The sequence below is a fragment of the Heterodontus francisci genome, chromosome 5 (genome assembly GCF_036365525.1).
Source record: "Heterodontus francisci isolate sHetFra1 chromosome 5, sHetFra1.hap1, whole genome shotgun sequence".
Lineage (NCBI taxonomy): Eukaryota > Metazoa > Chordata > Chondrichthyes > Heterodontiformes > Heterodontidae > Heterodontus > Heterodontus francisci.
In genome coordinates this window covers 204,975,093-204,992,645 of record NC_090375.1, presented here as the reverse complement: position 1 = coordinate 204,992,645, position 17,553 = coordinate 204,975,093, and the positions used below count along the sequence as shown (strand labels likewise).

General features: G+C 43.3%; 1 protein-coding gene across 1 annotated transcript in view; it reads right to left on the bottom strand.

Moving 5' to 3' along the window:
- Positions 1 to 12,491: 12,491 nt before the first annotated feature.
- The window catches only part of LOC137370333 (probable G-protein coupled receptor 139), a 30,797-nt gene continuing 25,735 nt past the window's right edge, over positions 12,492 to 17,553 (bottom strand). The window contains exons 5-7 of the mRNA XM_068032702.1: positions 15,384 to 15,464; positions 13,968 to 14,042; positions 12,492 to 12,575 (exon numbers count right to left, since the gene is read on the bottom strand). Of these exons, the coding sequence (XP_067888803.1) occupies positions 12,492 to 12,575; positions 13,968 to 14,042; positions 15,384 to 15,464 (240 nt within the window). The remainder of the gene's footprint in view (positions 12,576 to 13,967; positions 14,043 to 15,383; positions 15,465 to 17,553) is intronic.

Sequence of the window (17,553 nt, the reverse complement as noted above, 5' to 3'; positions counted from 1 at the left end):
TTTACAGGCATTGCCTTTCCCCCAGGGACCTTGGAGAATTTAGTTGTTTCCTTCTCCCATGCTCTAACCATCCTCCTGAGTACCCAAGCCTCTGTGTGCGTGTTATCAGAGGGATCAAATTGATCTAGTGTCCTTCTTGACTCCTCAGTGCCATGTGACACCAGCGTTCTCAGCCATCGGTTTCTAATCTCTGGTGTTGGATTGGCTCCAGCTCGGTTCGCTCCATATACCCCTTGAAACACTGCCCAGATGCGAGCCGCAAACGCGACAGGGTGTTCACCTTTTCTTTGATAGCATTTCGTTAGTGCCTCCACTGGATCCCCTCTATTAGCGCCCATGACATTTAATACTTGTTCTTTTAAATCCTCATTTGTGCCTCTACCGAGTTTTTGCTCCTCCGGTAGGGCGGAGTGTATGTGTGGGTGTAGGCACATTATAAGAACAAAGAACAAAGAAAATTACAGCACAGGAACAGGCCCTTCGGCCCTCCAAGCCTGCGCCGATCCAGATCCTCTATCTAAACATGTCGCCTATTTTCTAAGGGTCTGTATCTCTTTACTTCCTGCCCATTCATGGATCTGTCTAGATACATCTTAAAAGACGCTATCGTGCCCGCGTCTACCACCTCCGCTGGCAACGCGTTCCAGGCACCCACCACCCTCTGTGTAAAGAACTTTCCACGCATATCCCCCCTAAACTTTTCCCCTCTCACTTTGAACTCGTGACCCCTAGAAACTGAATCCCCCACTCATCTTATGTTAGTCGCTACAAATTAACCTCTAAGTTCCTGTTCTCTCTGTGCTTTGCCAATTTGGTTCGGCACGAGTCTCCCGCTGATTCAACGGAGAGATTTATCCTCAAGCCCACCCAGGGACGCCAATTATGTAAACCGTGGCATGGAGTCAACTCCCCCTTGTCCCCTTCATTCCCGATACCCAATTGATCCTGGCCGTCACGTGGGACGGAAGTCCTCTTAATTCAGGCTCAGGCTGAGTGTTTGGGATATCGGATTTCAAGGAAGCCACCTTCCAGCTTAATCCACAGCTACAGTTACTGGCTTAGTACAAAGAGGGGGAACTATCAATTTACTTTATTCACGTTGTTGTACAATGTAAGAATAAGGCTTATACACTTAGTTACAACATACAACTCCCACAGAGTTATACAGTTAATAACAAAACTAGCGAGAATTCATAAGCACACCCACTAGGTTCCTCTGACCTTTCCCTGACCTAGACACAGAATACAAAGGATATTACCGGAAAAAGGGAGAGTTAACGCTGGCCAGGCGTTCCGTTCTTTCTCTCTCTTTTATGTTGTTGCCGCGTCACTCACGCAGGGTCTTCCGCTTCCACGATGGTTGATCTCCGGAGTTTTCGCTGGCTCTATGTCCAAAAAGCTCTATTCTTATCCTGTTGCTTATCTCTCCAAATCTGAGCTGTATCATTCCGGTTGGTTTAAGCCTGCTCACCTCGTTCACAGCTTCTCTTAATTGGTCCAGGCCCAAAGACCCCGGTATCACACCATGTCCAAATAAGGCCCTTTTTCTGTGTCCTGTTCTTTGTCTTGTCCCATAAAGTAACTAGTTCAAACTGGTTTTTACCAGCACAGGCCAGTGTCCAAGCTCCAGGTTACTACAGGTCAAACAATCCCAGCAGTTTGTAATTGATTCTGTGTTTCTTACAGCCCCTGGCCAACAGCACAGAAAGAGGGAACTTGGCCCATCGTATCTGTGCTGGCCGAAAGCGAGCCACCAAACCTAATCCCACCTTGCTGCATTTGGTCCATAGCCCAGCAGGTTATGGCACTTGACGTACATATGCAGACAACTTTTATATGAGTTGAGTGTTTCTGCCTCTACTACCCTTACAGGCTGTGAGTTCCAGACCTCCACCACCCTCTGGGTGAAAAAGATTTTCCTCATCTCCCCTCTAATCATTCTACTATTCACTTTTAATCTATTCCTCTAGTCACTGATCCCTCTGCTAAATAAATAGGCCCTTCCCATCCACTCCACACAGGCCCCTCACAATTTTGCACATCTCAATCAAATCTCCTCTCAGCCTCCTCTGTTCCATGGAGAACAAGCCCAGCCTATCCAACCTTTCATCATAGCTGCATTTTTCCAGTCCTGGCAACATCCTTGTAAATCTCTGTACCCTCTCCAGTGCAATTACATTCTTTGTGTAATGAGGTAACCAGAACTACACACAGTAGTCAAGTTGTGGCCTAACTATTGATACAGTTACAGCATAACACCCTGCTCTTATATTCTATACCTCAGTGAATAAAGAAAAGGATTCCAAATGTCTTCTTAACCAACTTATTGACCTGTCCTGCTACCTTCAGAGATCTGTGGACATTCACTCATCCAAGGTCTCTCACTTCCTCTACACCTCTCAGTATTCTCCCATTAATTGTGTATTCCTTTGCCTTGTTCGACCTCCTCAAATGCATCACCTCACACTTCTCCTGGTTGAATTCCATTTGCTACTTTTCTGCCCACCTGACCAGTTGATTTTCCTGCTGAATACAGCTATCCACCTCTCGATCTACCACATGACCAATTTTTGTGTTGTCTGCAAAATTCTTGATCATTCACCTGACAATTACATCCAAATCATTATTATATACCACAAAAAGCAGGTGACCTGGTACTGAGCCCTGCAGAACACCACTGGAAACAACCCTCCAGTCACAAAAACACCTGTTAACAATTACACTTTGTTTCCTGTCACTGAGCCAATTTTGTATCCACCTTGCTACAGTTCCCTGGATCCCATGGCTTTTATTTTTTTAACCAGTCTGCCATGTGGGACCTTTTTAAAAGCCTTGCTAAAATTCAAGTAGATCATATCAACTGCACTACCCTCATCAATCCTCCTTGCCATTTCTTGAAACACTTCAATCAATTTAGTTGGACACGATCTTCCCTTAACAAATCCATGTTGACTATCCTTGATTAATCTGTGCCTTTCTAAGTGACAGTTTATCCTGTCTCTCAGAATTGATTCCAGTAATTTGCCCATGACAAGGTTAGACTGACTGCCCTGTAATTATTCGGTCTATTCCTCACTCCCTTTTTAAACAGTGATACAATGTTAGCAATCCTCCAGTCCTCCAGCACCACACCTGTATCCAGTGAGGACTGGAAAATGATGGTCAGACCTTCCACTATTTCCTCCCTGGCTTCTTTTAACTGCCTGTGGTACATTCCCTCTGGCCCTGGTGATTTATCCAATTTCAAAGATGCTAATCCCATTGATACTTCCTGTCTCCCTATGTTTATCACATCCAGTACTTCACCCCCCTCTTCCTTCACTACAATACCTACATCATCCCCTCTTTTGTGAATACAGACACAAAGTATTCATGAAGAACCACACCAACATCTTCTGTCCCTACATATGGGTTACCTTTCTGGTCTTTTATGGGCCCTACTCTTTCCTTAGTTATCTTCCTACTCTTAATGTTTTGATAATTATTTTTGGATTTTCCTTGACTTTGCTTGCGAATATTCTTTCATGCCATCTTTTTGTTTCCTAATTTCCTTTTTGATTTCACCACTCCACTTTCTATACTCCTCTCGGTTTTCTGCAGTGTTGAGTTCTCGGTGTCAGACATAAGCTTTCCTTGTCTACCCTATCTTACCCTGTAAGCTCCTTGGCATCCAGGGGGCTTTAGATTTGGCCATCCCGTAGTGGAGACTTTGAGTACAATTAAGAGGTAGAAAATGATTTAAGACTAGCAGGAGTTGTATATAGATCCCTGGAAGTATCTGTGGAGTAGCAGCTGTAAATGCAGAAATTAGACAAGCATGTAACAAAGGGAGAGTGGTTTTAATGGAGGATTTTAACTTTCATTTGATTGGAATGAGCAGACTAGACATGTCTGAAAGATAATGAATTTCTTCAGTCTTTCCGAGATAATTTTCTGCAACAATACATCCTGGAACCGACAAGGGGGCAGTACATGTTAGATTTAGTAGTGAGTAATGAGCCAGGTTTAGTCAACAGTCTAATGCTGTGTGAACATTTATCGAATAGCAATCATAATATGATTGAGATCAACATAGTATTTGAAAGGAAGAAATGTAAAACAGCTGCTATGATTCTAGATTTCGGTAAGGCTGACTTCAATGTGTAAGAAATGGAATCCTTTAATAAATGATACTTCTCAGAGTGATCCATAATTCATATCGAAACCGTAAGCATTGGATGAAACAGCCACAGAGAAGCTGTTTTCCTCTCTCTCTCAGAAGGGACAGAGAAGCAGTTTCGAATGTCAGGATCATTACTGGTGTAAGGAAGATAGGGGGAGAGGAGTATGACATTCCCAAAGGGTTATATAGAAAACACTTGACGTCATACATATTTGTTACAAGAAATTTTATTTTTGCACTAAAATCTTAGAATTCTGTGCGTGTTTAAAAACTGAAAAAAAGGATTTCCAGTCGTCTTGGACTTGCAAATAGCTGGAATTTTTGGATGTTGACTTTGTTTACAATAATAGGAAAGCAAATGGTTGCAAGGAAGCCAGCCAGGGGTTTGACCTCCTCAAAACAACACTTTGAATGATAGTGGAGATTCTCTGTCTGGTCACGTGATCGGCTCAGGAAAGATTTTGCTTTCACTCTGGACTTTTTAAAAACCAGTGAATTGGACAAAGAGCAGGCATTTGAAACTTATACCTGACCTGCCTGGAGACTGGAAAAAAAAGCCCTCGCTATGTAAAGAAGAATTGCATCGCTTGAAAATAAATCCGGCATTTGAAAGGTTCAGATTCCTTTTGCCTCCTGTCTCTGAAGAGTTCCTGCATCCAGTGTGATTCCTTTTGCCTCCTGTCTCTGAAGAGTTCCTGCATCCAGTGTGATTCCTTTTGCCTCCTGTGTTTTTGGAAATCCTGGAACCTGAACAAAGCTTCTACTGCTGTGTTGCTGCTGTGAGTCCTGTTCAGACCAGTTGCTACACCCCTGCTGAAAGACCTGTGTAACAACTGCTGTAGTCGAATTGCCTTGAACACCGACCTATCAAACACTGTTCATCAACCTCGCCTGGAGAGACTTCGATAGGCATCCGACTAAGGAACTAAGGAGCTTTTCATAAATCTAGATTTATCTCATTATTAGTTAAGACTTATTATTGCTTTTCTAATAAATAGTTATTGTAGTTGTTAAAGAAACCTGGTTTGGTGTGTTTTATTCTGGGGGGAAAATAGAATGTCTAATGTTGTTATTCTTCAGTAGGTGGGAAACCTTATTGATATGCTGTGGTATGGAGTGGTGGGACTGAATTAACATGATGTGGTAATGGAGAGGTAGAAATAGGTGTTGTTATGAAAGTGATTCTGTTTTTGTTCAAAATATTTTTTGAAGGAATTTATAGTTGAACTGAATAAATGTTGGACCAGTTTTTTTAAAAAAAGGGACCTATCAAGGGAGCACTGAAGGAATTGGATTGGCAATAATATTACTGGTTGCCACTTGACTCAAGTTAAAGATAGAACAGAAACCCTGCTAACAGGGGCAGAGAAGTGACAAGCGTCCCTTGATTGGACAGGTCCAGTAGCAGCAGAGAGCACCTGGGATGGGCAGAAAAATCACAAGCCTTTTGGTTGTGGGTCAGTGTGTATGTTTTATCTTCTGGAGTGAGAGGCTGATAAAGTCAAGTCTGCTGAAGAAGTGTTAAAAAAAGAGAAGACCACAACCCAGCTTCGTTTTCTAGCAAATCTCTGAAGGATCCTGAGAACTCCACTGTGTCAATTCATCTTGTTTCCTGTCTTTGAAGAAAGCCTGAAAAGAACAGTTCTAAAGGAACTCAGTGACCTGTCCTCATGTACTCAGAAATGAAACTGTATTCCAGTTTTGGAACAACATACCTCATAGAACATAGAAAAATACAGCACAGAAGGAGGCCATTCAGCTCTTTGTATCCGTGCCAGCCAAATCAGCTATCCACACAAACTAATCCCACCTTCAAACACCCGGTCCGCAGCCCCGCAGGTTACATAAGAACATACAAAATAGGAGCAGGAGTCGGCCATTCAGCCCCTCAAGCCTGCCCCATCATTCAGTAAGATCATGGCTGATCTGTCCCAGGCCTCAACTGCTCTTTCGGGCCTGCTGCGCATCCCCCTTGACTCCCTGAGATTTCAAAAATCTATCTATCGCCTCCTTAAATTCATTCAGTGACCTAGCCTCCACAAATTTCTGAGGTAGAGAATTCCAGAGATTTACCACCCTCTGAGAGAAGAAATTCGTTCGCATCTCAGTTTTAAATGTGTGCCCCCTTATTCTGTAACTATGTCCCCTAGTTCGAGATTCCCCACCAATGGAAACATCTTCTCAAGATCTACCCTGTCAAGCCCCCGTAAAATTTTATATGTTTCAATAAGATCACCTCTCATTCTTCTAAACTCCAATGAATAAAGGTCTAACCTGTTTAGTCGTTCTTGATAAGACAACCCCTTCATTCCAGGAATCAGCCTCATGAACCTTTTCTGAACTGCCTCCAATGCTAGTATCTCCTTCCTTAAATATGGGGACCAAAATTGTATGCAGTACTCCAGGTGCAGCCTCACCAACACCCTGTACAGTTGTAACAAGACTACCCTATTTTTAAACTCTAACCCCCGAGCAATAAAGGCCAAAATTCCATTTGCCTTCTGAATTACCTGCTGCACCTGCATGCTAACTTTTTGTGTTTCACGTACAAGAACACCCAGATCCCTCTGTACTGCAGTATTTTGTAGTCTTTCTCCATCTAAATAATAATTTGCATTTTTATTCTTCCTGCCAAAGTGGATGAACTCACACTTTCCCACATTGAACTCCATCTGCCAAGGTTTTGCCCACACACTTAACCTATCTATATCCCTGTGCAGATTCTTTGTGTCCTCATCACATCATGCCTTCCTACCCATTTTTGTATCATCAGCAAATTTGGATACATTACACTCTGTCCCTTCCTCCAAGTCATTGATGTAGATAGTAAATAGTTGAGGCGCTAGGACCGATCCTTGTGGCACCCCACTAGTTACGGCTTTCCAACCTGAAAAAGACCCATTAATCCCGACTCTCTGCCTTCTGTGTATTCGCCAATCTTCAATCCATGCCAACACATTACCCCCAATACCCTGAGCTTTTATTTTGTGCAATAACCTTTTATGTGGCACCTTATCGAACATCTTCTGAAAATCCAAATACACTACATCTACTGGTTCCCCTTTATCCATTCTGCTTGTTATATCCTCAAAGAATTCTAACAAATTTGTCAAACATGATTTCCCTTTCCTAAAACCATGTTGACTCTGTTTGATTGCATTATGCTTTTCTAAATGTCCTGCTATTTCTTCCTTAATAATGGACTCCAGCATTTCCCCAATGACAGATGTTAAGCTAACTGGGCTATAGTTTCCTGCTTTCTGTCTCCCTCCTTTCTTAAATAAGGGCATCACATTAGCAGTTTTCCAATCTGCTGGTACCCGACCGGAATCCAGTGAGTTTTGGTATATTGTGACTAATGCCTCCACTATCTCTGCAGCCACTTCTTTAAAACCCTTGAATGCATGCCGTCTGGTCCTGGTGACTTGTCTGCCTTTAGTCCCATCAGTTTGTCCACCACCTTTTCACTCGTGATAGAGATTGTTACAAGTTCCTCCCTCCCATTTACACCTTGATCATCTATTATTGTTGGGATGTTTATAGTGTCCTCCACTGTGAAGCCCGATGCAAAATATCGGTTTAAATTATCTGCCATTTCCCTGTTCCCTGTTATTAATTCCCCAGTCCCACATTTACTTTAGCTACTCTCTTCCTTTTTATATACCCGTAGAAGCTCTTATTGTTTGTTTTTATATTTCTTGCCAATTTATTCTCATAATCAATTTTCTCCTTTATTAGTTTTTTAGTCATCCGCTGCTGGTTTCTAAAAAATGTCCAATCCTCTGGCCTAACACGAGCTTTTGCCGATTTGTATACCTTTGTTTTTGATTTGATTCTCTCCTTGACTACCTTTGTTATTTACAAGTGATTCATCATTCTCATCGAGTTCTTCCTTCTGACTGGAATGAATGTTTGCTGAGTGTTATGAAATATCTGCTTAAAAGTCTGCCACTGCTCCTCTACTGACTTCCCCTGCAGTCTGTTTTCCCAGCCTGCTTTAGATAACTCTTTCTTCATACCTCTGTAATCGCCCTTGTTTAAGTTGAAGACACTGGTTTGAGACCCTTGTTGCTCACCCTCAAACTGAATTTGAAATTCTACCATGTTATAATCGCTTCCCCCTGGAGGATCTTTAACTACGAGATCTCTTACTAATCCTACCTCATTACACATTACCAAATCTAAAATAGCCTGTTCCCTGGTAGGTTCTGCAACATATTGTTCTAAGAAACAATCCCTGATCCACTCGACAAATTTGTCTTCCATTCTATCCTCACCAAGTTGATTTGTCCAGTCGAAATGCAGATTAAAATCACCCATGATAATTGCAGTGCCCTTCTTACACACCTCCATTATTTCCTGATTAATATTTTGTCCTACAGAGTGGCAACTCCTTGGGGGTCTATAGAACATTCCCACCCATGATTTCCTTTCCTTGCTATTCCTTATTTCCACCCAAACTGATTCTAGATCACAATCGATTACACCTATATCATTACTCACAACTGTACTGATCCATTCCTTTAATAACAAAGCTATCCCACCTCCTTTTCCTTTCTGCCTATTCTTCCTGAATGTCGTATATCCTTGAATATTGAGTTTCCAGTCCTGGTCATCCTGTAACCACATCTCTGTGATAGCTATCAAATCATATTCATTTGTTTCTAACTGTGCCATCACAAATGCTATGTGCATTCAGATAAAGAGCCTTAAGCTTTGACTTTTTACTATTTTTACCTGCTCTGGTTCTAATTTCTGCTGTATTCTTATGCTTGTATTCTCTGTCCCTTCCTATCACACCCTGATTGATGTATGCCCCTTCACTACCCTACACCTCTGCTCTCTCATTACTTTTCGACTTTTTAAACTTCCTTTCAATTGAAACCTCCCCGCCCCCCCCCCCACTATTTCATTTAAAGTCTTATCTACAACCCTAGTTATACGATTCGCCAGGACACTGGTCCCAGCATGGTTTAAGTGAAGCCCATCCCAATGGAACAGCTCTCTCTTTCCCCAGTAGTGGTGACAGTGTCCCATGAATCGGAACCCATTTCTCCCACACCAATCGTCGAGCCAAGCATTTACCTCTCTAATCTTATTTACCCTATGGCAATTTGCACGTGGCTCGGGTAGTAATCCGGAGATTATTACCTTTGTGGTTCTGCTTTTTAATTTAGTCCCGAGCTGCTCATCATCCCTCAGCAGAATCTCTTTCCTAGTCCTACCTATGTCATAGAGTCATAGAGTCGTACATCATAGAAACAGACCCTTCGGCCCACCACGTCCATGCCGACCATAATGCCTATCTGTACTAATCCCACCTGCCTATATTAATTCTCTATCCCTCTATGCCTTGCTCATTCAAGTACCTGTCCAGATGCCTCTTAAATGTCACTACTGTTCCTGCCTCCATCACCTCCTCAGGCAGCTCATTCCAGATACCCACTATTCTTTGTGTGAAAAATTTACCCCTTTGATCCCCTTTAAACCTCCTCCCTCTCACCTTAAATCTATGCCTTCTACTTTTAGTCACCCCGACCATGGGAAACAGACTCTGGCTATCTACCTCATCTATGCCTCTCATAATTTTACACACCTCTATCATGTCCCCTCTCAGGCTCCTTCACTCCAGGGAAAACAGACCCAGCCTATCCAATCTCTCTTTATAACTCTGCTCTTTATATCCCGGTTCCTCTCACCTGTTCCCGCTCTCACTACCGCTGCTTCTGGTCTCGGGCCTGGGGTCTCCGCTATTTATACCCCGGCTCCTGGTGCTTGTTCCTGCTCTTACCGCTGCCACTTCTCTTTGCACCTTAGGTACATGCCCAGGTACCTTTGAAAAGATTTGAGGGTCTCTGCCTCCACCACCATTCCTGGAAGTGAATTCCAGAAACCCACCACCCTCTGGGTGAAAAGATTTCTCTTCATGTCCCTTCTATCAATCACCTTAAATCTGTGTCCTCTGGTAACAGACCTCCCACCAGGGGAAACTGGTCCTTCCTGTCTACTCTATCCAGGTCTGTCATAATGTTGTACACCTCAATCAAGTCACCCCTCAACCTCCTTAATTCCAGGGAAAACAACCCCAGCCGATCCAATCTTTCCTCATAGTTGTAACCCTCAAGCCCATACAACATTCTTATAAATCTCCACTGCACTCTCTCCAGGACAATTATGTCCCTCACCATGGGGAGGGGATCACAGTGTTTTCTGTTGTGTAAACAGCACAAGAATTGACTCTGTCCATACAGTCCTGTCTAGAACAGTACATGGAATAAACCAAGGTGAAGAGGTGCTGAGCACCGGGTGACTCAGTGGAATGGGAACAGGATCTGTGTCTGTGATATAAATCATCATAAAAGAGGATAACATTGGAACGTGGGCACTGCAGTCAGGTGAAGAAGGACAGAGACCGGTCATCTCCAGATCCAGGCCTATAATCAACACTGGTAATGTCCAGCAGTGTGGGTGATTGTAAGTTTCAGACAAATCGTATTGGAGTTTGTGTTAGGAGGTATTTTGTAAATTTCAGTCAACCTTGTATGGGGGTTTGTACTGTGAGGTATTGTTGTTAATTCTGGTCAAATCACAGAGGGGTTTGTACAGGGGCGCGGGGGGTGAAACTTGTGAGTTTAATAAACAAACGAATCTGAGATTGAGCCAAACCTTGGCGTGCATTTTGTTTTCATAATTCCTGGAGACCAAGAACTATTGTAAGGGGAAAAGGGAATGGAATCTCTTACACTTGGTTCCCTGTTACTTCTGGGAGATTTTCTATATCTTCCTCCGTGAAGACAGACACAAAGTAATTGTTTATTTTCTCTGCTACTTCTCTATTCTCTATTATAAATTCTCCTGTCTCCGCCTGTAATGGACCCACATTTGTCCTTGCTAATCTTTTCCTTTCCACATACCTAAAGAAGCTTTTAGAGTCCGCCATGATGTTTCTCACTAGCTTGCATTCATATTTTCTTTTCCCTTTCTTTATCAGTTTCTTGGCCATCTTTTGCTGGATTCTAAATTGCTCCCAATGCTCGGGTTTCCCACTTATTCTGGCAACTTTATCAGCCATTTCCTTTGATCTAGTTCAATCTTTAACGTCTTTTATTAGCCATAGTTGATTCATCTTTCCTGTTGGGTGTTTTTGTCGTACAGGAATGCATATTTGTTGTAGACCATGTAATATTTCCTTAAATACCAGCCATTACCGTCTACTGTCAAATCTTTTAATGTATTTTCCCAATCCCATAGCCATCTTGCCCCTCATCCCTTCCTAGTTTCCTTTGTTTAAATTTAAGACCCTAGTTTCAGAATGAACAATATCACTTTCAAACTTAATGTAAAATATTTCATATTATGGTCACCATTTCTCAATGGCTCCATGATAGCAAGGTTATTAATTAGATCTTTCTCATTACATAATACTAAATCTAAAATAGTCTGATCCCTAGTTGGTTCTTCAACGTACTGCTCCAGAAACCCATCTCATACACACTCCAGGAATTCATCCTCCACAGTGTTAGTGCTGATTAGGTTTACCCAGTCTATATGTAAATTGAAGTCACCCATTATTACTGTATTAGCCATGTTACATACACCTCTAATTTCCCAATTTACACCATGCCCGACATTACTACTACAGTTTGGTTGCCTAGAAACCAATGTTTGCTGCACCTTGCTGTTTCTTAGTTTCATCCAAATTGATTCTACATCTTGTTCCTTTGGTGTGCTGATTGCAAGTTGAGGGTGGAGATTCGAGTTTTGTAAGTGGGGATTTTAAGTGTGGTTATCTTTATAAAAGTCTGGTCTGCAGTTGGCAAAGAGTTACCGTCTAATTTAAAGTAGGGTTAAGAATGTGAAATAGTGTTAAGAAAGTAAAGTAAGTTTCTTACAGTCTTAGGCAGGGATTAACAGGCTCTACTGCAGAGTAGCTGATTAGTTAAGTAGCTGACCATTCTAATCCGATTGCTGCAGTTTCAGTTTCAAAAGGTATCAATACAGAGGTCTGGGTGCAGCCTGCAAACGGAGTGCAGATTGCAAGCTGAGTGTGAAGATTTGAGTTTGGTGAGTGGTGAGTTCAGTGAAGGGGGAGGAGGTGCTCCATTTTCAACTTTTTTTTTCTTTTTTAACCCTCCAGTATTTGGTTCTTGCTTCAGTGCAGTGGAAGGAGCTGTTTGGTGAGTACCTGGTAAGTTATTCTACTCATAATAAATAGTCTGTAAAGTTAAGGTATGGCAGGGCAACTCTGCTGAGTGGAATGTACAGTTTGTAGCACATGGGAAGTCATGGATTCACCATGTGTCTGAGACAGACACATCTGCAGTAAGTGTCACCGGCTGCAGAAGCCTGAGCTCCAGGTTTCGGAACGCGAGCGGTGGTTGGAGTCACCGTTGTGCATCCGCGAGGCGGAGGACTATGTGAATAGCACATTTCGGGAAGTGGTCACACTGCAGGTTAGGAGCATTTTATTTTACTCATTCATGGGATGTGGGCGTTGCTGGCCAGACCAGCATTAATTGCCCATCCCTAATTGCTCTTGAGAAGGTGGTGGTGAGCTGCCTTCTTTAACCGCTGCAGTTCACGTGGGGTAGGTATACCCACAGTTCTGTTAGGAAGGGCGTTCCAGGGTTTTGACCCAGCGACAGTGAAGGAACGGCGATATAGTTCCAAATCTGGATGGTGTGTGACTTGGAGGGGAACGTGCAGGTGGTGGTGTTCCCATGCATTTGCTGCCCTTGTCCTTCTAGTTGGTAGAGGTCGCGGGTTTGGAAGGTGCTGTCTAGGAGCCTTGGTGCGTTGCTGCAGTGCATCTTGTAGATGGTACACACTGCTGTCACGGTGTGTCGGTGGTGGAGGGAGGGAATGTTTGTAGATGGGGTGCCAATCAAGCAGGCTGCTTTTTCCTGGATGGTGTCGACCTTCTTGAGTGTTGTTGGAGCTGCACCCATCCAGGCAAGTGGAGAATATTCCATCACACTCCTGACTTGTGCCTTGTAGATGGTGGACAGGCTTTGGGGAGTCAGGAGGTGAGTTACTCGCTTCAGGATTCCTAGCCTCTGACCTGCTCTTGTAGCCACGGTATTTATATGGTTACTCCAGTTCAGTTTCTGGTCAATGGTAACCCCTAGGATGTTGATAGTGAGGGATTCAATGGTAATGTCATTGAATGACAAGGGGAGATGGTTGGATTCTCTCTTGTTGGAGATGGTCATTGCCTGGCATTTGTGTGGCGCGAATGTTACTTGCCACTTATCAGCCCAAGCCTGGATATTGTCCAAGTCTTGCTGCATTTCTACACGGACTGCTACAGTATCTGAGGAGTCATGAATGGTGCCGAACATTGTGCAATCATCAGCGAACATCCCCACTTCTGACCTTATGATTGAAGGAAGGTCATTGATGAAGCAGCTGAAGATGGTTGGGTCTAGGATACTACCCTAAGGAACTCCTGCAGTGATGTCCTGGAGCTCAGATGAGTGACCTCCAACAACCACAACCATCTTCCTTTGTGCTAGGTATGACGCCAACCAGCATGCAGGCAGATAGGGAATAGGTGTGCGCCAGGCAGTCTAAGAGAACCAGGCAGGTAGCGCAGGAGTCCCCTGATATGATCTCACTCGCTAATCAATTTTCCAAATTGGATACTGGTGAGGGTGATGGTTCCACAGAGGAGAGCAGTCAGATCCAAGTTTGTGACACCACAGTTGACTCAGCTGCACAGGAGGGGAGGGAGAAGAGTGGAAGAGCAGTCCTGATAGGGGATTCATTATTTAGGGAAACATATAGGCGTTTCTGTGGAATTAACCATGACTCCGGGAATGTCTGTTGCCTCCTTGGTGCCAGGGTCAAGGATGTCACAGAGCTGCTGCAGGACATTCTTCTGGGGGAGGGTGAACAGCCAGAGGTCGTGGTCCACGTTGGTACCAATGACATAGTTAAGAAGGGGGATGAGGTTTTTAGGGAACTAGGAAGGAGATTAAAAAGGACCTTAAAAGCAGTAATCTCAGGATTTCTCCCAGTGTCACCTGCAAATGAGCATAAGAATAGGAGGACTGATCGATTGAACATGTGGCTGGAGAATTAGTGTCGGAGGGAAGGCAGCAGATTTCTGAGACATAGGGACCGGTTCAGGGGCAGGTGGGACCTGTACAAGGTGGACGGGTTGCATCTTAGCAGGACTGGGACAAATATCCTCGCAGGGAGATTTGCTTGTGCTGTAGGGGAGGGTTTAAACTAGAACGGCAGGGGGATGGGAACCTGAGAGGGAGCTCAGATTGGAGGGAAACAAAACTGGTAACTTGTCAGGGGTGTGGGAACCAGGAGCAAGTATCAGAGAGGAATACCAAGGTGCACAGAATACCGGAGGGATATAGCATGAGTGTGGTTATTAGGTGGGGTCAGACTAAGGGAGAAAGTAATAAAGTGTGAATCAGGGTTAATGTGTATGTATGTGAATGCACAGAGTGTGGTTAATAAGACTGGTGAGGTACAGGTGCAGATTGCCATGTGGAAATATGATGCTGTAGCTATAACAGAGACCTGGCTCAAAGAAAGGCAGGACTGGGTGTTAAATATTCCTGGATACAAGGTGTTCAGGAAAGATCGGAAAGGGCAAAAAGGGGGAGGGGTGGTGGTATTGATTAAGGAGAGCGTTACAGTGTTAGAGAAAAAGGATGTCCCAGAGGGGTCGAGGACAGAATCAATTTGGTGAGAACAAAGGAACAAAAAAGGTGCAGTTACATTGCTCAGTGTTGTATATAGGCTACCAGCTAGTGGGAAGGACATGGAGGAACAAATTTACAAGGAAATTATAGACAGGTGCGAAAATTATAGGGTATTTTAAATGGGGGACTTTAATTATCCAAACATAGACTGGGACAATAGTAGTGTAAAGGGCAGTGAGGGGCAAGAGGTCGTAGAGTTTGTTCAGGAAAACTTTCTACAACAGTATGTTGCTCGTCCAATGAGAAAGGAGGCACAGCTCGGCCTGGTTCTTGGGAATGAGGTGGGCCAAGTGGATCAAGTATCAGTAGGAGAGCATTTAGGGGATAGTGATCATTATATCATAAGTTTTAGGCTGACTATGGAAAAGGACAAAGAGCAATCCAGGGTAAGAATAATTAACTGGGGGAAGGCCAACTTCAATGGGGTAAGAATGGAGCTGGGCGAATAAATTGGAGGCAAAGTTGGCAGGAAAACCGATAGATGAACTATGGGCAACCTTCAAAGAAGAGATAGTTTGGACACTGCTGATGTATATTCCTTTGAAGGGGAAAAGTAGGGCAAACAAATCCAGAGCTACCTGGATGACAAAAGAGGTCGAGATTAAGATAAAGAATAAAATGTGTGCTTATGACAGATGCCAGGTAGAAAATGTTATTGAGAACCAGGCTGAATATAGAAGGTCAAAAGCGGAGTGAAAAAGCAAATAAGAGAAGCAAAGAGAGAGCATGAAAAGAGACTGGCAGCTAACATTAAAGAAAATCCCAAAGTTTTGTATTGGTATATAAATAGTAAAAGGATGGTAAAAGGAGGTGTGGGGTTGATTATGAACCAGAAAGGGGATTTACAGATGGAGGCAGAGGGCATAGCTGAGGTATTAAATGAATACTTTGCATCTGTCTTTACCAAATAAGAAGATGATATCCAGGCAATGTTGAAAGAGGAGGTAAGTCCGACACTAGAGGGGTTTAAAATTGATAAAGAGGAAGTATTAGATAGGCTGTCTGCACTTAAAGTGGATAAAACACCAGGACAGGATGAGATGCATTCAAGGTAACTGAAAGAAGTGAGAGTGGAAATCACAGAGGCACTGGCCATAATCTTTCAATCTTCCTTAGACTCAGGGGTGGTGCCAGAGGACTGGAGAATTGCAAATGTTACATCCTCGTGCAAGAAAGGGTGTAAGAATAAGCCCAGCAATTACAGCCCAGTCAGTTCAACTTCGGTGGTGGGAAAATTTCAACAAAAAAAATTGGGACAAAATGAATAGTCACATGGACAAATATGAGTTAATTAAGGAAAACCAGCATGCATTTCTTCAGGGACCATCCTGTTTAACCAACTTGCTGGAGTTTTTTGAGGAGGTAACTTGATGAAGGCAATACTGTTGATGTGGTGTATATGGACTTTCAAAAGGTTTTGATACAGTGCCACACAACAGACTTGTGAGAAAACTTGCAGCTCAGGGAATAAAAGGGACGATAGCAACATGGATACAAATTGGCTGAGTGGCAGGAAACAAGGAGTAGTGGTTAATGGATGTTTTTCAGGCTGGAGGAAGGTTTGTCGTGGAGTTCCCCAGGGATCAGTGTTGGGCCCCTTGCTTTTCCTGATCTAGACCTTGGTGTACAGGGCACAATTTCAAAGTTTGCAGATGGTACTAAAGTTGGAAGCATGTGAACGGTGAGGAGGATAGTGTAGAACTTCAAAAAGACATAGACAAGTTGGTGGAATGGGCAGACGGGTGGCAGGTGAAGTTCAATGCAGAGAAATGTGAAGTGATTCATTTTGGCAGGAAGAACATGGAGAGACAATATAGAGGAAAGGATAAATTCTAAAGGCGGTGCAGGAGCAGAGGGACCTGGGTGTATATGTACATATGTCATTGAAGGTGGCAGGACAGGTTGAGAGAGTGGTCAATAAAGCATACAGTGTCCTGGTCTTTACTAATAGGGGCATAGAGTACAAGAGCAAGGAAGTTATGTTGAACTTGTATAAGACACTAGTTCGGCCTCAGCTGGCGTATTGCATCCAGTTCTGGGCATTGCACTTTAGGAAAGACATGAATCATTGGAGATAGTACAGGAAAGATTCATGAGAATGGTTCCAGGGATGAGGAATTTCAGTTATGAAGATAGATTGGAGAAGGTTGGACTGTTTTCCTTGGAGAAGAGAAGGCTGAGAGGTGATTTGATAGAGGTATTGGAAATCATGAGGGGTCTGGACAGAGTCGATGGAGAGAAACTGTTTCCACTCATGAAAGGATCGAGAACGAGAGGGCACAGATTTAAAGTATTTGGTAAGAGAAGCAAAAGTGACACGAGGAAAAACTTTATCACACAGCGAGTGGTTAAGGACTGGAATGCGCTGCCTGAGAACGTGGTGGAGGCAGGTTCAATTGAAGCATTCACAAGGGAATTAGACTGTTATCTGAAAAGGAAGAATGTGCAGGATTACGGGGAGAAGGCAGGGGAATGGAATTGAGGGAATTGCTCTTTTGGAGAGCCAGTGCAGACACAATGGGCCGAATGGCCTCCATCTGCACTTTAACAATTCTGTGATTCTAAGATCCTCTCTCACGAATGTTCTGATCTCATCTCTTGTTCAGAATGCTACTGTACCTCCTTTTCCTTTTTACCTATCATTCCTAAATGTATATCCTTGAATAC